The 22,346-nt window shown below is 41.5% G+C and overlaps 1 protein-coding gene across 7 annotated transcripts in view; it reads left to right on the top strand.

Annotated features, from left to right (window-relative positions):
• Positions 1-22,346, top strand: part of Rap1gap2 (RAP1 GTPase activating protein 2) — a 231,921-nt gene that overhangs the window by 156,234 nt on the left and 53,341 nt on the right. For all 7 annotated transcript variants that reach the window (XR_783892.1, XM_033762850.1, XM_010642113.1 and 4 more), the window contains 4 exons: positions 11,476-11,511; positions 20,650-20,694; positions 21,379-21,411; positions 21,799-22,011. Coding sequence is in view for 6 of the 7 variants with exons in the window: in XM_033762850.1 (XP_033618741.1) it covers positions 11,476-11,511; positions 20,650-20,694; positions 21,379-21,411; positions 21,799-22,011 (327 nt within the window). In the remaining variant the exon portion in view is untranslated. The remainder of the gene's footprint in view (positions 1-11,475; positions 11,512-20,649; positions 20,695-21,378; positions 21,412-21,798; positions 22,012-22,346) is intronic.

The following is a 22,346-nucleotide window of genomic DNA, read 5'->3' as shown; positions in this document are numbered from 1 at the left end:
CACCAAAGATACTATTTGGTATTTGCATATGTGTGCCTTATTTATTTCACTTAGGAGTATATCCTCAAAATGTACCCATTTAACTATGAATGAATCTAATTTCTCATTCTTTATGGCTGAGTAGTATTCCACTTTATAGAAAAACCACGTCTTCTTTATCCAGTTTCCAACTGATGGGCATATGGGCTGTTTCCAAGTTTTAGCTATTACAAACTGTGCCGCTATAAACATAGGTGCGCATATATCACTGTGGTATGATTCTTTCACTTCTTTTGGAAAGATACCCAACAGAGGGATGGCTGGGTCAAATGGAACCTCTAATCCTAGTTCTTTGAGGTATCTCCATATTGACTTCCATAGTGGTTGCACCAGTCTGCACTCCCACCAACAATAGAGAACGGTTCCTTTCTCCCCACAACTGCGCCAACATTTGTTATTGTGTGATTTCTTAACAGCAGCCATTCTTTGTGGGGTGAGGTGAAATTTCGGTGTTGCTTTCATCTGCATCTCTCGAATGTGCAGATTTTGATGTCTGGAGAGTCCTGGAACTAATCCCAGGACCAAGGGACAGATGTCTCACACAAATGCCATGTTTATTCCATTGCTTTTACCTCCCCAACTGGGTAGTGGACTGAGACTAGAACCAGCAAGTAGAAGAATTGGGAAAGATTTCCAGAGATTTCTCAAACCTAAGAGGCTCCCGGCACTTTTCATTCATTCCACTTTGGCTGCCTCTGACCTCCTCCACATTCTCTTCCCCAAGGACTGCCTTTGCTCTTAAGAGGGAAGACCAGGTGGTTTCTATATTGGAAGGTGGGGGAGGACAGGGATTGGACCCCTACCAAATGCTGGGCCCCACCTGTGACTTTCTTGGCTGAGCTGGCTCTGTGATTATTTCATGGCCTACTTGAGTGGTTGTTAAAGCAGAGCCCAGGGGGGAAACGCTGGCCGCCGCTCTGATTTGGGTGGCAACGGCTGTTGCTAATAATAAATTAGACAGCTGAGCTGACTGCTATTGAAGAGGAGGAAGAATGACATCCTCTGGGACAATCCGGGGGCTGCCTTCCTGATGGAGGGAGATCCTCATCCTGAAAATGCTCTGGCCAGGACGTCAGTCTGTCCTGCAGGGTTGGTATAGCCCTGGCAGTGAGTCAGTAAGCATTTATTGAGTGCCTGCTGCGTGCCTTTGATTGTAAGAAGTATTCTCAGGGTGTGTGGACAAGGGTGGGTCCGAATAGCTGCAGCGGCTGTTCCAGGCTAGCCTGACTCACCTGCTTCTGGGTGGAAAAGGAGACTTGCTTATTGCCAGGGCTGGAATGATCCCATTGGAAAGTTCAGTGAGTCACCCAGAAGTGGGGCTTAGCCCTGCTGAATCCAACTTGCCGCTGGCTGATTTCTGCTCCTGGTGAATCAGAGCCATTCTTCTTCCCTCCCATGCCAGTCCTGAGACCACAGAGCATCTTCAGTTTGGAAACACACACTCATTTTTAAGTCATCGGGACATACTGTCTCTGGGAAGAGCAGTGATGTCAAGAGAAGTGAAGTATCCTAAAACTGCAGGGGAAACACGTCTCCAGAGTGAGCTTTCTAATAGTTCCTTCTGATAGTTGTCTGTTTCCCGGATACTTGCTGTAGACCAGACACTAGCTGGGTACTTCTTGTACCCATTCTCATTTCAGTCACTTAAGAATCCCCAAAGTCAGGGAATCTTTGATTCAGTTTTCAGTTGAGGAAATTAAGAAATAAGAGAGATTAACATGTGTCATGTCGCACAACTGGGCAGTAAGTAGCCGGTTGGTCATTCCCCAGCTCTGGGGTCTAACCGATGGACTCTGCCCTCTCTTATCTTTCTGCTGCACACAAGCTTGTTCTGCCTTGCAGATGAAACCTGAGTTCTGGCATTTAGAACCTCTCAGGCCTGGAACCCAGTTCTCCTTTCCTGATTGATTTTCAGGGTGTCTTACTCAAGGGCCTCTGTCAAGCTGGCTGGTCCATTCATCATTCATCAGCATCATCGCATCATTCAGATCAAGTGCGTTCCTTTTCCACCTTTGCACACACAGCTCCTAGTGCTTGGGTACCATGCCCTCTCTATTCTCTGTCGAGTGATTTCTCTTTATCCTTGAAGGTCTGTCTGGGATCTCATGCCTTTTGAGAAACTTTCCTTGATATGGTGCTTTATGGTATGTCCATATACTCTTTGATAGTTGTCTTTTCAAGAGGTGGAAACTAATTGCCCTCCCTTTGAAGCTGGGCTGTATTTGGGTATTTGCTTCTAATGAATAGGATAAAGTGGAGGTGATAGTGTATGCTTTCAGACTAGCTCATAAAGGATACTACAGCTTCTTTTGTGCCCTCACTCTTGGATTGCTCATCCTGAGGGAATGCCATGTTTTGAGCCAATGGAGATGCTATTGGCTGTCTTGTGAGGAGAAATGAGGCCTTCTGCCAATATCTTCATGAGTGTGCCCATTTGGACTTGGAGGCTCTGGACCTAGTCAAGGTTCAGATGAAATTTTTACTGTAACCACATGAGAAACCTTGGGCCAGAACTGTGCAGCTAAGCTCCTGAATTCCTGCTACAGAGATTGTTTCAAGCTACTAATTTTAGAATGATTTGTTATATAGTGGTGGATGTTTGACATCCCGCTAAGAAGAGGTTCATACCTCCTCTGAACAACAGTGGCAATCGTCATCTGTAACATAGCCCTAGGCAGCACTGTCTCATAATTAAGAACAAGTACTTGGGAATTTGACCCTTGTCTGGTACTACCAGCATCCTGGCCGTGCCTTGAAGGTACTTAATCATTTGAGGTTAATTGATTGACTGGTAGAAGGGCATTGTCAAAGAATACAGCTAAAGAATTTTTTGATTGCAGTTTGTCTGTGTGTAACAGATTGAGCTGGATTTGGGGGTGATTCAGAAAAGCATCTTATCTTAGCTTATCATACACAGAACCAAAGAGCCACTCTAGAATGAATTGCTCTGAATCCAGGGCCTTTCTGCAGGCTTTGAAAACTGTGTCTTGTGTCTCTGTTCACTCTGTTAGGAAGTTATGGGAAGAACCTGAATGAAGCTGGGCTGCAAGAGCTTCCAGTTGTTTGTCATAGTCTTCAAAATATAGATTAAATGCAAAAAGCAATTTATAAAAATGCTGAAAAGCAAAAAGAAAAAGAAACATCTTTAGCTGATATCTCATTTTGGCATATATCTGTCCCTCAAGATGTGGTATGCATACTCATAATGAGACCTGTACACATATACACACTCATCTTTTTATATTTAATGGAAAAAATAGGATCATCTTGTTCCCAGCTTTATTTTTCTCACTAATCGATACCTTGTGAATCTTTGTGCTAGCATAATTAACACAGATTATGTTAATCTTCCTGTGGTGTTTTTTTGTACACATATCTTCATGCTTTGTTGGCTTCTTCCCTCACTAGTGGGTGCCCTGTTCCCACTTTTTGGCCTATAAGCAATATTGGGATAGGCATCACTTATATAGGTCCTTATGTTGTTGCTCCAATACTGCTTTAGGGCACATTCCCTAGAGCAGGTTTATTGGACCAGAAAATATGAACATTTTCAAGACTTTGCATACACAATGCCAAATTGCTCCTTAGAAAGATTGTACCAGCTATGCATTAATCTGTGTCTGTGACCCCCACATTGCTGCCAACATTGGGCGATCCAACAGATGAAAGATTTTATCTTATTTATTTTATTAAGTCATTTTTTTTAATAATGAGGGAAGTTTGGCATGTTTCTTTGTGCTTATTGGTCATTTCGTGTTTCTCCTCTAGCAGTTTGTTCATGTCCTTTGCACAATTTTGTTTCCTTTAAAAATTCTAATTTATTTAAAGTTTAAATATGTGAGTAATGTTGGTCTGCATGTCTTGAAGTAGGTCAAATATAAAGACTTCCCTCAACCGCTTTCATCCTCCCATCCTGACATAATAATGTTTTATTACTTTAGATGTATTTGTTCAGGTAATTTTCTGTGCATTCATATGCATACCTGTAGATTACTTTAGATTCATTTTTAAGATTGTTTTCATAAAAGCAGGACCATATTCAGTGTGGTCTTTTCTGATTTGCTCCTCCCCCCTAACTTGTATCTTGGAGAATAACTTGTCTAAGCAATACAAATCTATTGCTTCATTCTAAATGGTTGCATAGTTTTTTTTTTGAACAACTCTATTGTGGTAATTCACATACCAAAAAGCACCCATTTAAAGTGTACAATTTAGTGGTTTTTGGCATATCCCCAGAGCTGTGCAACTTTCGCCACAGTCAATTTTAGAATATTTTCATCACCTTAGCAAGAAACCCAGTATCTTTTAGTTATGATCCCCAATTTTACCTCCCTCAGCTCTAAGCAACCACTGACTTACTTTCTGTCTCTATGGACTTGCCTATTCTGGCCATTTTATATTTTAATTTTAATGAAATATATGATATTAATAAAGAAAATATTAGAACATTTTTTATTTTTATGAAAAAACCCTAAATTTCATAAAAAATAATTAGAGAATAGTAATAGTTCCTACACTGTGTATCATAATCTTAAAAGAATGGCTACAATGTTACTCAGAGTACCAGTCAAAGACAAAGGATTCTCTCTTACAAAGATGAAATAAATAAAAAGACAAAACTATTCAGTAAACAAAGAGAATAGCATAAATGAAATAAATTAGCATATATCTTAAATATTTTTGAAACAATGGAATAGATGATTTGGGGGAATTATTTAAATTTTTCTCTACCCCTATTTATGTATCGTCTGTTTTGCACCCTCCTCCCTGCCTACACGCCCCCCTCACATTTAGTTTCTCCTATAAGCTGTGATATTTCAGCTTGTGTCTGACTTATTTCACTTAGCATTGTTTTCTTAAATTGCACCCATTTGCCTGTGAATGCCTTGGTTATTGTTATTTCTGTGCATAAACACCACATTTTCTTTATCCATTCATCTGTTGCTAGATATACATATTGTTTCCAAATCCTAGCTACTATAAATTGTGCTGCCATAAACATGGGTATATATCCCTGCAGTATCATGATTGTAACTCTTTTGAGAAGATACCCAGAAGGGCGATAGCTTGGTCAAATGGAATTTCTATTTTTGGGTTTTTGAGAAATCGCCACACGGATTTTCATGGTGGTTATACTAGTTTACGTTCTCACTAACACTGTGCAGTAGTTCCTTTCCTCCCACGTGCTTTCTGTCATTTATTATTCGATTTTTTTATGATAGCTATTGTTTCTGGGATGAGAGTGTACTCATTTATAGTTTTAATTTGAATTTCTTTAATGGCCAACAACATTGAACATTTTTTCATGTATTTATCAGCCATTTGTACTTGTTCTTCTGAGAATGTCTGTTCATTTCAGTTGCCCATCACTTGAGTCTTTTATTTTGGGGGTCTAATTTTTTTTTGTTCTTTATATATTCTAGATGGTAGTCCTCTCTCTGAAGGATAGCTGGCAAATTTTTTACCCATTCTGTAGGATGTTTTTTCAATCAGTTGATTGTTTACTTTGCTGTGCAAAAGCTTTTAAATTTGATATGATCCCATTTGTTGATTCTTGATATTATTTCTTGTGACATTGGGGTTCTGTTCAGAAATTCCTTGCTTATGTCCATGTTTTCAAGAGTTTTACTTATTTTATTGCCAGGCAAAGTATTTCTGTTTTAATTTAGATCTTGGATCAATTTTGATTTGAGTTAAATACATGGTGGGATACATCGATCTAGACTAAAACTGCATGTGAGTATCCAGTTTTCCTAGCATCATTGATTAAAGAGGCTGTCTTTCCTCCAGTGTGTGTTTTTGGCCCCTTTGTCAAAGATCAGATAGCTGAACGTGCCTGGGTTTGTTTCTGCTACCTGTCTTCTGTTCTATAGAGTCACATGCCTGTGTTTGTTCCAGAACCATGCTGTTTTAATAACAGTAGCTTTGTAGTATAACTTCACATTTGGGATTGTGATACTTCCTTATCTGCTTTTGTTACTCAGAATGACTTTTGCTATTCTGAATCTCTTCTGGTTTCATGTGAATTTTAGGATTATTTTCTCTAGTTGTGTGAGAAATACTGTTAGTATATTGATTGTAACTGCATTAAATCTGTTTTGAAAGTGTAGCCATTTTGATTATATTTGTTCTGCCTATTCGGGAAAAGGGGATATCGTTCCATTTCCAATGCCCTCTTTGATTCCCTTTTGCAGAGTGATGTCATTTTCATTATAGTCTTTTTCTTTGTTGGTTAATTCCTAAGTGAAAGGGTTCCAGAGACGCTCAACAACTAGGCCACACACACAGACCGAGAGGTCCGACAGGAGACTTTATTCAGGAAGCAGGAGCAGAGAGGGAGAAGGGGCAGAAGAGAAGAACAAAGAAGGGAAGGTCCTTTTATTAGTTTTGGGCTAAGCTATTGATTATTAATGAGGGGTGAGCTACTTCTCACCTATCACAGGCCAGGTTGTTTATGGGTCCAGCCCTGCAGACACAGGTTTCAGCTTCTCCGGACCACCGTGACCTTGGGGGGAGGGAAACCAGAGATAAGGGCATGAGGTCATTTTAGGAGCCAAGAAGTACCAGGAGAATGCAGCCTGTGATGGCGGCGTCACAGCATACTTTAAGATTATCAGTTCCCTAACACTAAGTACTTAATTTTTTTGATGCTATTTTAAATGGTATTATTTTCCTAATTTTTTTTTTTAGTGAGTTCATTATTAGTGTACAGGAGCATTGTTGATTTTTGCGTGTTGATTTTGTATCCTGGTACATTGCTGAATTTGGTTATTGATTCTAGGAGTTTTTTGGTGGAATATTTTGATCTTATACCTAGAGAATCATGTCATCTGCAAACAATGATACTTTTATTTCATCCTTTTCTATATAAAACACAACTTTTATTTCTTTCTTTTGCCTGATTGCTCTGGCTAATGTTTTGAGGACTATGTTGAATGGGAGTGGTGAAAGTGGGCATTCTTCTCTTGTTCCTGATTTTAGAGGGAAAGCTTTCAGTTTTCTCTCATTTAATATAATGTTGGTGTTGGTTTATCATAAATGGCTTTTGCCAGATTGAGATAAGGTCCTTCTGTACCTATTTCCTTCGGGATTCTTATCATGAATAGATGTTGGATTTTGTCCAAGGCCTTTTCTGTATCTATTGAGATGATCATGTGATTTTTGTCCTTGTTTCTGTTCATGTAAGAATTACATAATTGAATATTGATTTGTTTATGTTGAACCATCCTTTACCCTTGGATGAAGCTTTGCTGTTTTGGTATATGACCTTTTTGATGATTTGTCGCATTCTGTTTGCCAGTACCATGTTGAAGAATTTTGCATCTATGTTCATTAGAAAAATTAGCCTGTAGCTCTCTTTGTTGGTTGGATTTTTGTCTGGTTTGGGGTTCAGGGTAATGCTAACTTCTAGGAATGATTTTGGAAATACTCTTTTCCTCTCAATTTCATTAAAGAGTTTGAGTAGTATTCCACAGTATTAAGCAGTGAATCCACCAGGTCCTGAGCTTTTCTTAGTTGGTGGTTTTGTTTTTCTTTTGAATTACTGCTTTAATTTCACTGCCTGTTATTGGTTTGTTCAAGATTTTTAAATCTTCTTAGTTTAGTTTTGGTAGTTTATATGTATCTAGGAGTCTCTTCATGTTTTTGAGTTTTCCATTTTTTTGCATATAGGTCTGTGAAATAGTTGCTAGTAATTTTCTGGATTTTGATGGTGTCTGTTGTGAAACACTTCATTTCTAATTGCTTTGATTTGTGTCTGTCATTTTTTGGGTAAGATTGGTTAATGGTTTGTCTAATTTGTTTATTCTTTCAAAGAAGAAGATCTTTGATTCATTGAATCTTCTGTTGTTTTTTATGTCTCCATTTCATTCTGGATTTGGATTGTTCTTGTTTTTCTAAGCTCTTGAGATGCATCGTTAGGTTATTTATTTGGGCTTGTTCTGTTTTTCTGGTGTAGGCATTCACAGTTATAAACTTCCCTCATAGGACCGCATTCATTATGTTACATAGGTTCCGGTGTGCTGTACTGCTGTTATCTTTTGAGTGTAGGAACAGTCTTTTTCTTCCTCAATGACCCATTGATTATTCAAGTCTGTGTTTGCATATGTTTGCATAGTTTCTATGGTTTCTTTTGCTATTGATTTCTAATTTCATTTCCCTGTGATTTCACAATATGCATGGTAAAATTTCAATTCTTTTGCATTTTTTTAAAGTATGCTTTTAGCTAGTATATTGTCTATTTTGGAGAAAGTACTATGTGCTGCTGAAAAGAATGTGTATTGTGTTGTTGGCCAGAACACTGTATATTAACTATTAAGTCCATTTGTTCAGAGGTTTGGTTCAACTCTAATATTTCTTCATTAATTTTTAATTTAGTCTTTATATCAGGTTTCTTTCACTTAGCATAATGTTTTTAAAGTTCATCCATGTGTTGATCTGTGTCAGTGCTTCATTTCTTTTTATGGCTGAATCTAATTCTGTTGTATGAATATGCTGCATTTTGTTTAGTAGTTGATAGGCATTTGGGTCGTTTCTCCCTTTTGACAAGTATGAACAATGCTGCTGTGAACGTTTGTGTTCAAGTATTTGAATGTCTGTTTTTAGTTCTTTTGGATACATACATAGTGAAATTTCTCTGTCATGTGTTAACTCTCTGTTTAACTTTTTGAGGAATCACAAAATCATTTTCTATTGTGGCCGAGTTGTTTTGTATCCCTACCAGTGATGCATGAAGGTTCCAATTTCTCTGCATCCTTGTCATATTTACTTTCTGTTTTTTGGTTATAGTCATCTTAGTGGTATGTGTGGAATCTTATTTTGGCTTTGTATTTCCTGATGGTTAATGATATAAGTGTCTTTTCCTGTATTATCCTTTGTGTGTCTTTTTTGGGGAAATGTTAATTTACTTCCTTTGTCTATTTTAATGTGAAGTTTTTATTTTTAAAATTGAGTTGTTAGAATTCTAGATATATTGTAAATACAGGTCCCTTTCAGGTATATGGCTTACAAACATTTCCTCCTAGTCTGTGTGTTGACTTTTCACTATATTGATAGTTTGAAGAGTTAGGTAATATTAATTAGTCTTTAAATATCTAAAGAGAATTTACAAATGAAAGCATTTGAGTCTGAACTTTTCTTTGTGGGTAATTTTTTACTCACTAATTCAGTCTCTTTATTCGTTATGTCACTTGTTATATTTCCTACTGCTTTCTGAGCCAGCTTTGGTAACTTGTGGTTTCCTAGAAATGTGAACATTTCATCTAATTTATATAAATTTATTGACATAGTTGTTTATAGTACTTGTATGTTTTTTAAAAAGACACACGAGAATAATTTTTTAGAGAAGAATTTCTATAGGACACACTCAAGAGTGGAGGGCAGGTAGTCAGAGAAACTAGGCGCCTATAGTTGTATTTTATTCTATGAACATAGCTTACTCTATCCAATTTGCTATAGGTTTGCATTTGTTGCCATTTTTTACTATTCCAGATACTGTAATGCAGCCATAAACATTTTAATTATATACGTATGTTGTAAGGTCCGACTCGACGCACCTTCCCCCAATGACCAGCCGAGACCGTACGGATGCAAGATGCAGAGGTTTTATTGCGTGGGCCACGGGCGTCTCTAATGTCCGAAGACAAGAGAAGCGCCCCGCCAAGGATGATCTTGCTTATATATAGTTTGAAGAGCGGGAAAGCGGGCTTTACAGAAGCAGATTTGCGGATTGGTTAATTCATATGAGGCTATTTGCGGATTGGTTAATTCATACGAGGCCATGAATACAGGGGAGGGGTTTAACAGGGGAATTTTGGCGCCGAAAAGTCCCTGATCCGTTAAGAGGACTAAACAAAGAGTCAGGGAATTCACAGAACAAGACTGCAAACACATTGCTTATCTTATGCAGGAAATGTTCTAGGGTCACCTTTTGTCAAACCATTTGCCCCTGGGCGGGCTGTTAACCAAGGTAGCAATTAGCATATGAAGAAGCACAGTCTGGCCTATTAGCATGGAGTCACTTTAGCCTATTCAAGTCTTACAATGTAAGTGTGTTAGAGTACAGATTGCTACAGGTAATTGCTGGGTCAGAGGTCTGTGTATTTGTAATGCTGATTGTTTCATCTCCTTGTCCTCTTTCTATCTTTACTGATTTGTATAAGGGCTTTATGGCTGGATCCTGGAGTTGGTAGGAATACACAGTGTGGCTGGTGCTTTTGTATTTAGAGCAAGTGGAAAGGGGTCTAGTGCTTTGGTGGCTGCTTCTGGTCAGGGATGCTTGTCCTCCAAGCCTGCTCCTGGTCAAGGGTGTTAGGTGGCCTAGGTCTACTGTACATTTGCATGTGGGATTCCCAAGCCCTCCATCCTGAATTATAGGTGGTCCCAGACTTTCTGACTCTAATAGGCTTGCTTTGGCTTGTGAGAGGTTGTTTGGAATTTGCAGCAGGAATGAGCCTAACCAGGTGACCCCTTAAGAATTCTTCCCAAGGTGATTCCTTTAGGAAGAATTCTGAGGGTAGTGGGGGCCCAGGTGGTATTGGCAGAAGAAGGGAGTGTTGGGAGGCTCTGCTTCTGGATGAAGATGTGACAAGGTCAAGTGCGTTTGTGACAAGGTCAAGTGCATTCCTCCTCATCACAGCTTTCTTTTTTCTTCGTTTCATTCTGGGCATTCACTGATGCAATGCTTGCCAATGCCCAGAGGTGCAGTGATGTTCATATAAGAAATTGGGGCTGCATTCATGCAATGGAAAGTCATCTTTGAGGGACCTCTACCTATCCTTTGTCCGGGCAGAGCTGCCTGCTCCATTCTACTTCCTTTTCCTCTGTCTGGAGTTTACAACAGAGGCACCAAAGTAGGTTAAAGGTGTGGACAGATGCAGTTGGAGATTTGAAAAATAATCCATCCACGTGCCTGGGGCAGGGGCTGGAGTTCAAGCCCCCTTGGCTGCCCTAGGTAGAGTGGTTCAGTGCATTTAGGCTTGGCTTGTTCTGTCCTGTACTAAGTGAAGTTTTATAGGAGGAGACAGCCTTTGTTGCCACAGATGTCAGAAGACTACGTGTGTTGGACATCTTGTCCCTACTGCTGGGTTGAAAAGATCCCAAACCCGAATTCTGCTGAAGGCTGAGTCTCTGTAGGTATATTGGGGAACTTGGGCCTGTCCTGAGGCCCCTATTTCCGTGCCTGCCAAGGAGCCTGAGTGGCTGCCCTCCCCAGGGCTGCTTGCCAGCCCAGGCCTGTGTTATTTTCTCTTTGTTGTGTGGGGTGTTCTGGCCCTCCAGCTCTGCAAAGGCGAAATCAAATTATCTCCTCTCTTGACCCAAATGAATTTCATCTCTGGGGAAGGCCCTGGCTCCACTTCCAGACAGTGAGCAGGAGGCTTTCTCAGCTGACTTCCTGGCTGACGCAGTTTCTCTCCCCTCCCCCTTTGTGTCTTTCAGTCTGCGGAGTTCTTCGAGATGCTGGAGAAAATGCAGGTGAGCACCCCTAGAGAGGAGAAGCCAGCCTGATGTGGGGGTTCTACACCAGGGGGTGCCTCAGAGGGAGGGAACGTTTTGGAAGCTTTACCTAAGAGTGGGTGGGATTGGGGGGTGGGGACAGGGACTGGCTCAGGATGCCAGAAATGCCACCAATATGGGGAGGCATTGAAAGGGGCCATTGTTCCTGGAATGGGTTGGAAAGAAAGCCTGAAAAAGCAAGCTTCATCTGAGGAGAGTTGTCTTGTGTCAGGGAGGCAAAGGTGCAGGGTGGGAAGCAGGCATAAGTTCAAATCCTGCATTGGACACTTAATAGCCCAAGTTCTGTACCATTTCCAGGCCCGTGTAAATAGTATCTGCTCACATGGAGGTTGGGATGAAATGAGAAAACATGTAAATACTTGGTAGGCACTACATCAAAGTCAGTGTTCAGGGCCAGGGATTGCGCTCAGTGGTGCCACTGCCTGTCTTGCAAGCGCAAGATCCTGAGTTCAATCCCTGGTACCAAAAAAAAAAACAAAAAAAAAAAACCCAACATTCACTGTGGATTTGCAGGTCCTTCATAATCATAGTCTGTATCCACAGGCTTTGAATCTTCATATCAAACTAATCATGGATGAAAAACAGTTCAGAGGAAAAAACTAGTGTCTGTATTTATCATGTACACAATTTTTCTTGTCATTTCCCCCTAAACAATACAGTATAACAACTGTTTTTTTAAAATTAGGTGCATTTATTGCTGAAGTTTCAGTGATTAACACATAGTTTCTGCCTTTTAAGACTTGGTCAGAAACATGATGTAACTGGAGTATATTAGAATTTCATGTTTTTTAAAAAATTAATTTTATTGCTACATTTAAGGTATACAATATAATGACATACTGTTTACATGGCATTTACATTGTATTAGGTTTCATTTGTAATCTAGAGATGATTTAAACTACAGTATGTAGGGCTGGGGATTTAGCTCAGTGGTGCGGCTGCCTGCCTCTCAAGTGCAGGTCCTGAGTTCGGTCTCTGGTACCAAAAACAAACAATAAGCTATAGTATGTAGGAGGATGTTTGTTTCTGTGCAACACTGTGCCATTTTATAAAAGGGACCTGAGGATCCGTGGATTTTTGGAACCAGTGCCCCTGAGGTCAGGCCTCACCAATAAGAACTGTTGCCTTGTATATGAGTGCAGGTCCAGGTTTAATTGCTATGGGTGAAAAGAGTAGACTGAAGAAGCTGATCATAACACGTTTCAGGCGCTTCTCTGGACTCAGGTTGACAGGCATTCCTTCCTCCTGACTAGTTCCTCAGATGTACCTGTATTATTGTTATCATCCCCATATCACAGGTGAGAAAACTGAAGCTAGTACGTGGTTTCAGAACCAGAGGGCCTAGGCATTGTGTTCTGATGCTTTTACCTTAAGTGGGGGGAAAGATTCTGTAACAGGGTCCTCAGGCTCCTATTGGGGCCCTGTGCAGTCCCCAGATGCAGGTGGACTTGCCAGGGCTCTTAGGGTGAGGAAAGGGGAGGGAGACTGTTGGAAGGAAAGATGCTGTTAATAGTTGTGTCATCACCATGAGTGAATTGTTAAGACTCTCCTGTGTGCCCAGTAGTGTGTGGACTGCAAACTCATTTTATATGCACTTAGGAAACTTATAAGCGAGTTGTGGAAAAGGGGCTGGCATATACACTGCGTGAGCAGTGGGAGACAGGGTATCATTAAGCCCTCAGCTGCTTGGAGTAAGGCCAGGATTTTCCCCTCAACTCAGTGGGATCCCATCACCCTGGCAAACTGGTGAAGGATTGGCAGTTCGCTCTGCCTTCTTCCTGGTGGAGCCCTTGATACACCTGTCCTCACCCCTAGCTGGAGTCTCCTGCCTCCCTGCAAAGGGATTTCCTGTGCAAGAACATATTCAGCCGTACTTAACTGCCCTCATACTGGTCTGTTTGTTAGAGGCTGCTGGCCTTGTCTTGTCAGCTCTTTGCCTCTCCAGGGCAAGTTTTTTTATTCTCCCTCTGGGTCTCCATGATGCCTAATACCCGTGGTAGTTTGCTGCTTCCTCTCTGGATGATGGAAGCTAAACTTATAGTGTGTAAGACTACATGTGCCCACTGGGCGCCATCCTCAGAGAGCTCCTAGTTTCTAGCAATTCTGTTCATATAAAATTTACATCAGAAGAGCCAGGGATTTAGCTCAGTGGTGCCGCTGTCTGCCTCAAAAGCGGAAGTTCCTGAATTCGATCCCTGGTACATGCCCCCCCATCCAAAAAAAACCCCTTACATCAGGGACTGATGGAGATGGAGTGCTGTGTGGTACAGCCAGGTCTGTCCTGGCCATGGGCTCTGTCTTGCCTCATCTTGCAGTTTTGGAAATTGAACCTCAGATCCGTAAAGTGCTTAGGTTATTCTGCTGGTGAAGAGTTGAAATGAGGAATCGGACCCCCAATTCCCAGCTTGAGAGTCTAGGAATTTGAAGAAGGCCACAATCCCTGGGAAGCAAGAGGGTTGAGTGAACATACCTTGGTTCTTCAGTCCTGGGTTCAGATCTTAGCCTGATGTCTACCAGCTGAGCGACATCGTTAAGTCATTCCCTCTCTGAGCTTCCATTTCTTCACTGGGGACAAAGGGGGAAATAATAGTAGTATGGACTGCAAAGGATAGGGTGTGGAGGAGAAAGGGCCCCCAGCTCGGGGCACTAGTGTGTTGTGGGGGAGAGATTTGCTCTTCTGTTCCAGGGACCGTTCCCAGACAAGGATGACTAATGAAGGACAAACAAAACAAACTCTTGACATCACTCCCCCACCCCCACCCGCCCCGTTTCCAACCTGGACAGGGTCTGCAGGGCCACCCAGGTGGTTTTCTGCCTGCGTGTGAGGAGCACCTGTCTGGTGGGAGAGGTTCTCCCACACCCTCCTGAGCAATGCTACAGGGTGACTCAGCCCAGGGGAGACTGGGGAGGCTGCATCTAAATACGCCCAGTTAGGAGGAGCCTTGGTGACCAGGGACTGAGGGGTGTGGTCATTCACCTGATAGGAAGGTGACCCAGCTTCAAATCCAAGCCCTGTCACTCACTAGCTGTGTGTGATCTTAGGTACACAGCCACCTCTGGGGCTTCAGTTTCCCGGTTGGTGAAAAGGTGCTGTGAACTTCAAAGGAGGGCACAGAAAGAGTTCACTTTGGAGGGGTCCAGTCCTTTATGTTCTGACGAGGCAAGGACTGTTTCTGGATTTCCCTGTCCCTGGAGGGAACTCTTTCTCCTAGTTTGTCCCAGCAGCTTATACCCTTGTGTGATTTATGTAGACAGTCTTGGGGTACTAGGTGTTCCCCTCTCACACAATCCAGTTAGGTCAGAACCCAGTCATGTGACTGGTGGGTAAGGTTCTGCTCCTGGATTTGAATTTTCTAGGTGCTTGCAGTTGAACCCCTCTAAACCAGTTCTAGTACTTGCGCTTGATCCTTGAAGTACTTCTTGAATCTGTGAGATGGGGAGGTTGGTTTAATCCTTATTGCATAAATGCAGCAGCAGAGACTCCACAGGTTGCAAATAGGAAGCTTATAGCACAATGGGGAGTGGGACCAGATCTGCTTATTATCCACAGGGTCTTGCATCAAGGAGGGAATGGGGCTGGATGGCCTGAGCACCACAGTGCTGACTCTGACCCCGACAGACATGGCTTCCCATCTTCTCAGCTGTGGGGCCCTGTGGCCCTAGGGAAGATATTTGAGTTCTAGGATGGTAACACTGCCGACCTGTAATGATAACCTGGAGCATCTACTGTATACTAATACAGTAGTTGTGAGGGCTTAACCCACTATTAACCTTTAACCTTCACTTAAATGGTGAAGGTGAGAATGGACTCACAGAGAGGCTTCTGTGACTTGCCCAAGTTCATCAGGCTTCAGTGGCAGTGCTAAGATTTGAACCTGTGTGATCTGGCTTTGGTCCATGCTTTTTTGTAAAAAGAAAAAAAATTAAATTTTACTTTTTATTAGTACAGGCTTACTTTACATATATTCATTGTGAGGAACTGGTACATGTACATAGTACTCCTCAATTATGTTTTCTCCCTTCCCCTCCACTCCCATTTTTTGAAGTTATTTTCTGTTTCATGCCAGCGTAGATTTATTTATTTTATCTCTTTATCAAGTTAATTATCAGAAACAGGTTAACATCTAAAACCGACAGGCCAAAATCATATAAACATATATGACAGTTATACCAAGTCAAAGTTCACTGTTAGATACTTTGGCCGTACTGAATTACAATAGCTTTTCTCTTTTTTTTTCCTCATATAAGAGAAACCATTGTGCTTGTCTGATCTGTTTCACTTAACATTGTATTCTCAAGATGTATCTATTTTCCTACAAACGGCTTAAGTCTGCCTTTCTTTATGGCAGAGTAGAGCTCCATTGTGTGTAAGCACCACATTTTCTTTATCCATTCATTTACTGATGTATAAGTTGCTTTCAAGATTTAGCTCTTATGAATTGTGCTGCTATAAACGTGGGCACGCATTTTTATGTAATATGTAGTATGTCTTGAACTATTTGGGGAAGATAACTAGAAAGCAAATAGCTGGATCAGATGGAATTTCTATTTTAATTTTTATTACGCTCCCACCAGCAGTTCCTTTTTTCCTGTGGTCTTTCCAGAATTTGTTATTGTTTGATTTCTTGATGATGGCCATTCTGTCTGAAGAGAGATGGATTCCTTTTTCTTTTGTTCTTTCTGGATCAAACTAGAGATCTTGCGCTTGTGAAGCAGGTGGCAGAACCACTGAGATAAATCCCTGGCCTAAGAGATGGATTCTTAGTGTTGTTTTAAAGTATTTCTTGGATGGCCAGTGACATTAAACATTTTTTCATGTATTTATTAGCTGTTTGTGTTTCTTCATCTTAGAAGCATTTATTCATTTCAGATTCTCAGTTTTGATCAGATTGTTAAACTTGAGGGGCTCAGATTTTTGAGTTCTTTATATATTTTAGATATTAGTCCTTTGAAGAGTAGCTGGCAAAAATTTCTTCCTCTCCTATAGGTTGTCTCTTCACTCTATTGGTCGTTCCTTTTGCTGTATAGAAGCTTTTTAGTTTAATGTGATCCCATTTGTTGATTCTTGTTATTATTTCTTGTGCAACCAGGGATCTGTTCAGAATGTCTTTGCCTCTGTCTATATCTTCAAGAATTTTATCTATTTTGTCTTCCAGAAGATTTAGTGTTTCTATTTTAATATTTTTGATCTTCAACCCATCTCGATTTTAGTTTAGTACATGGTGAGAGATATGGGTGTGGGTTCAACCTTTGGCATATAGATAGCCAGTTTTCCCAGAACCATTTATTAAAGAGGCCATCTTTCTTCCAGTGAAAGTATTTGGCCCTTTTGTCAAAGATAAGGTACCTGAATGTGCCTGAAGTTGTTTCTGCATCCTCTATTTGGTTTCCTTGATCCACAAGTCTGTTTTTTTCCAATACCATGCTGTTTTTACCACTGTAGCTTTGTAGTATAACTTGAAGTGAGGGATTGTGATGTCCCTTGCCTTGCCTATGTTGCTCAGAATTGCTTTTGATATTCTAGGTCTCTTCTGGTTCCATATGAATTTTAGGATTGCTTTCTTTGGTTCTGTGAAGAATGCTGTTGGTGTTTTGATTTGGTTTGGGTTAAATCTGTATAATGGTTTTGGAAGTATAGCCATCTTGACTATGCATATATATTTTTTTCCTCATAGCACCACAAATCAATTTTTATTGAATGAATTAATTAAGTAGATATTTGTTTTTTTTTTCATTGGGTTTATTGATACATTTTAAGTATACAGTACAGTTACATTCATTATTGGGATCTTGTACCTTTATATGATAGGTCTTGGTTCTCTTTTTTTCCCTTTGTCCCTGCCTTCCTTTCACGCCCTTCTCCCCTCCCCATTTACAGACACTTTATTTCCATTTTTTCATTTTCTCATATTTTTTTCTTTTCCCCTACCCTTCCCACTTTCCCTACACCTTTAGTCCTTTTCTTCCTATTTCACATTGTCGATTATCTCATTAGGATCTTATGTACTATTATAGTTTTTCACACCAGAGAAACTATTCGGTATTTATGCGTGTGACTTATTTATTTCACTTAGGAGTATATCCTCAGTATGTATCCATTTTCCTATGAATGACTAATTTCTCATTCTTTATGGCTGAGAAGTATTCCATTTTATAGAAAAACCACATCTTCTTTATCCAGTTTCCAACTGATGGGCAAATGGGCTGTTTCCAAGTTTTAGCTTTTATAAACTGTGCTGCTAGAAACATAGGTGTGCATATATCTTGACTATATTGGTTTTATCTATCCAGGAAGAGGGATTTATTTCTATTTTCTGATGTCCTCTTTGATTTCAATGGAACTGTAGTTTTCATCGTGGAGGTTTTTTACTTTCTTAGGTTAATTCCTAAGTATTTAACTTTCCTTGATACTGTTGTGAAAGTTATGGTTTTCCTAATTACTTTCTCAGTCAGTTCATTATGTATGTATAGGAACGCTGTTTTGTGTGAGTGTGTGTTTATTTTGTATCCTGCTACATTGCTAAATTTGGTTATTATAGGATTCTTTTGGTGGAGTTTTTGGGATCATCTTTGTACAGGATCATGCTATATGCAGATAATGATCATTTAACTTCTTTGTTTTCTATGTGTATCCCTTTTATTTTTTTCCCTTTTCCGATTGCTCTGGCTAGTATTTCAAGAGCATATTGAACAAGAGTGGTGATAGTGGTTGTCCTTGTCTTTTCCTGATTGTAGAGGGAAAGCTTTTAGCTTCTTTTCATTTGCTATGATGTTGGCCATTAGTTTGTTACAGATGGTTTTTGTCAGGTAGAGGTAAAGACTTTGTACACATATTTTCAATGTGTTTTTTTTCTTCAGTGGATGTTGGATTTTGTCAAATGCTTTCTCTGCATCTGTTGAGATGATCATGTGATTTTTGTCCTTGTTCTTGTTTATGTGGTATATTATACTTACTAATTTGCATATGTTGAACCATACATGCATCCTTGAATCCTACTTGGTCATGGTATATAATCCTTCTTTTTTTTTTTTGGTACCGGGGATCAGACTTGGGACCTTGTTCTTGTGAGGCAGGTGGCAGAACCACTGAGCTAAATCTCAAGCCCTTTCCTTTTAGTGATTTTCTGAATTCTGTTTGTCAGTATTTTATTAAAGATTTTTGCTTCTATGTTCATTAAAGAGATTAGGTCTTTCTCTGGTTTTGGAATCAGGGAGTGGTTGCTTCCAGGGAGTACTGCTTCTCTTTCAGTTTCATTAAAGAGTTAGATTGTCTCTAAAGTTCTTGTAGGATTCATTGGGACATGGAAGGTATCATTGTCTTCTAGTTCTGAAGTTCTGGCCTCACACTGATCATTTCTTCTGTCTATACTTTCAGTATAATTTTTAATCTCCTGTACTTCTGATTGAAACCTTTTCTTAGACTCTAATTCTTTGCTAAGCTGATCATTTATGTTTTGCATCATTTTGTTTAGCTCATCTAGCTTTTTATTAGTGTCTTCTGGATCATTTTGGTTATTACTTTATCTGTTTAGTTATATCTTCTGTGACCCCCCTGGGTTCCTCTCTCATCTGTTTTCTAATTTCTTCTATTATCCCTTTGAGTAATTCTGAGGTGTGGTATATGCTATTGTTCCCCTCAGGTTCCCCTGGTGCCTCTGTCAATCTAACAATTTTCTCATTACACTTAGCAGGAGTCTCCTCAATTCTCAGGGCTATTAACTTTATTACAATAATTATTAACATAAAATCCTCAGCAATATCACAATATCAAACCCATTATTCGTATGATGTGTTAATTATGGCAGTTCTCCTTCTCCTATCACTACCTATCCTAGCTGCAGGAATCACTATACTATTAACAGATCGAAATCTTAACACGACTGTCTTTGACCCTGCAGGAGGAGGCGACCCAATTCTATATCAACACTTACTCTGATTTTTTTGGTCACCCTGAGGTATATATTCTAATTCTTCTGGGATTTGGAATAATCTCCCATATGAGCAAGGGCACAAGTGCATTGACTTTCTAATAAAGAGCAACTCAAGCTGAGTCTGGTCTCTGGATGTGGGCACGACACCTGTGTCCTTCAGCTGAAACGCTTCTGGGAGTATTTTTTCAGCCTGGTTATTGCTCCTTGGCCATGACTTTCTGGTGGCTGTCTCAGTCACTGTGGGAATGTAACACTGAGCCCTTAGGTGAAGCTGTACCATTGTTGCTCTGAGTCCTGGGTTCAGAGAATCAGCCCTTCCCTAAAGTGGTGACCAACCAAGCATTCTCTCCAGGAATATGGTGGGAGCTTGGACTGTAACCACTCATCAGCTGTTGCCTATCCAAGATCTCATGTAGAAGCAGAATCTCATGCCCTACTTAGAGCTTACAACACCCACCAGTGTGTTTCACTACATTTCTCTCTGAAGCCCTCGAGTACCCAGCTTTCACTGTGTCTCTGTAGATTTGGTCTCCTTTCTGCCAGGACCATGAGTTGGAAGCTGAGGAGAAAGCGAGATTGTCCGTTCCCTTCTGCACATGTGTTCTGTCTCTTCAATTTCTCTGTATGTTTTAATTTTCCTGTCAGACTCCTTCCTGGTTCCTGGTAATCTGCTCTTTCTTTTTTTTTTTTTCCTACCCCAAGTTGTTATTTTCCAGTGTCTGGATTCTGAACTTTGGAGGAGCTGATTGTTGTTGCCTACCACTGTGCCATTTTCCTGGAAGTCTCTGGTTTTTCTTTGTAAGAAATCTCTCTCTTCATCTTTTGGTTCCTTCTCTATGCTTTCTTCACACTGCGAGATACCCAGGTTATTTTTTACAAGTATAGCAATCTCAGAACAGAGATAATCTTTTACAATGTTTTTAGCGCACAGCTCAGGTTAGTAACTTGGTCCATGCTCTTAACCCAGCTTCCCTGCTGCCTCTTCTGGGTTTGCTGTGAGGACTGGACAGCCACAAGATGTGGAAGGTGTGAAGGCTTGGTAATTGCCAACTGTCAAACTGTGCTCATCACTAATCTCCAGAGGGCCAGGTACCCAGAGATCTTGCTGTTGGGCCTCACTTTTGAGATCTTTGCTTTCATGGATCCTCTTTCCTTGTTTCCACAGGGGATCAAGCTTGAAGAACAGAGACCAGGACCCCAGAAGAACAAGGTGGGCTGGGTGGGTAACGTGGTGGCCAGGTGGGCCTGGTGAGGGTACCTAGGTGGGAGGAGCAGTGAGCATGTTGGGCTCATCAGCCTCGGTCTGCCTAAGTTCACCACATTAGACTTGTACCTACTGGGCAGCAAAGCGGGTTCTGGCTCAGTGCCTGTAACCAGCTTGAGTAGGCTGGGGCGGAGGTCTTGGGGGAGACCCAAGGATGGTATCTTGGCTTGCTCCTCCCCATCTCATTCAGTACCAGCGCTTGCAGTGTTCAGGGGTGTCAGACGTCATTAGCGCTCATCTTCAGGTTCCACTTCCAGGGCCCAAGGGTGTGGCTTATCACTTGCAGGTCAGCTCAGTTACCTGGAAAGGGCTGCTGATTTGAGACTAGGACTTCTGTTTTAGCGCACTAGAGCACAAACAAGGATCACTGTATGCTGCATCTCCAGTTCCTTGGGTTTGCAGTCATGTTCTGTCAATTTGTCAAGGAGCTCAGTGGACCTCAGATATCAGAACCTGCAGCTGCCTCTAGGCTTTTCTTCCATCTCATATGCTTCCCCAGAAGTCCCATTAAAGACTTACAGGACTCGGAACACACTCCTCCCTAGACCCAGAAGAGAAACTTGGAGACAGTCATCTGCCTTTAGGGGAACTCCTGGGATTAATGGTTCTGTTGTCTGGTTTGTCTTGCAGGATGACTATATTCCGTACCCCAGCATTGATGAGGTAGGACACCCACTGCTGTACTGCAACCTGATCTAGGTCTCACCCCTGGGGAGATGATGGCTCTTCCCAAACCCACATGGGAGAGAAACTTGGGCCTGGGACTTGGACCTGAGACCTCTTTCCATCTTCACCTTTGTGATCTAAAGTTGTCTATGTTTAGATTGGGGGCTCCTACCCAGGCCTTGCATCCCTCAGTCCCGGGGTCAGCCATTGAAGCTGGAGATGCTGTGGGGTTCACATTAGAAATTCATATTATTGCCTTTGGCCTCAGATACCAGGGTCCTCTCCTTGGAGCAGTTTAGAGGTGGGTGACGATACCACTGGTGCCCTCCACTCCCCCTGTCATCCCAGAGCAGCTGTAAGGCAAGACCTTCCCTCTGCTTCCAGGTTGTGGAGAAGGGGGGCCCGTACCCTCTGATCATCCTGCCCCAGTTTGGGGGCTACTGGATTGAGGACCCAGAGAATGTTGGCACTCCGACATCACTGGGCAGCAGCATCTGTGAGGAGGAGGAAGAGGACGGCTTTAGCCCCAACACATTCGGCTATAAGCTTGAGTGCAAGGCTGAGGCCAGAGCCTACCGCAGGCACTTCCTGGGGAAGGTGAGGCCCAGGGGCCCTGGGAGAAAAGAACTGCCAGAGGGGGAGGTGCCCTGGGGGACCCAGGGGTCCTGTCTCTGGTGCCCCCTTTGTTATTTCTGCTTTGCTTTTTCATGGTTGTCCCTCCCTTGCTGCCTGCCTCTTAGTTTTCCAACTAAGGTCAGACTGGCAGTATCCTGGGCTGTGGGCAGGGGCAGTATAGAACCTCTGTGATAAGTCATTGTGGGGATCACCCCAGCAAGTGCTGTGGGCAGTGATAGGAGGGTGGTTTGCAGGTGAAGGACTTTTAATGTTCAAGGAAAGATACACCCTTATACCGTGGATGCCTCTATTTTCAT

Source organism: Fukomys damarensis, unplaced genomic scaffold (assembly GCF_012274545.1).
Source record: "Fukomys damarensis isolate Sample0158 unplaced genomic scaffold, DMR_v1.0_HiC HiC_scaffold_13, whole genome shotgun sequence".
NCBI classification, from domain to species: Eukaryota; Metazoa; Chordata; class Mammalia; order Rodentia; family Bathyergidae; genus Fukomys; species Fukomys damarensis.
The sequence above is the reverse complement of the archived record's forward strand: the minus strand, read 5'-3'. Positions and strand labels throughout refer to the sequence as shown.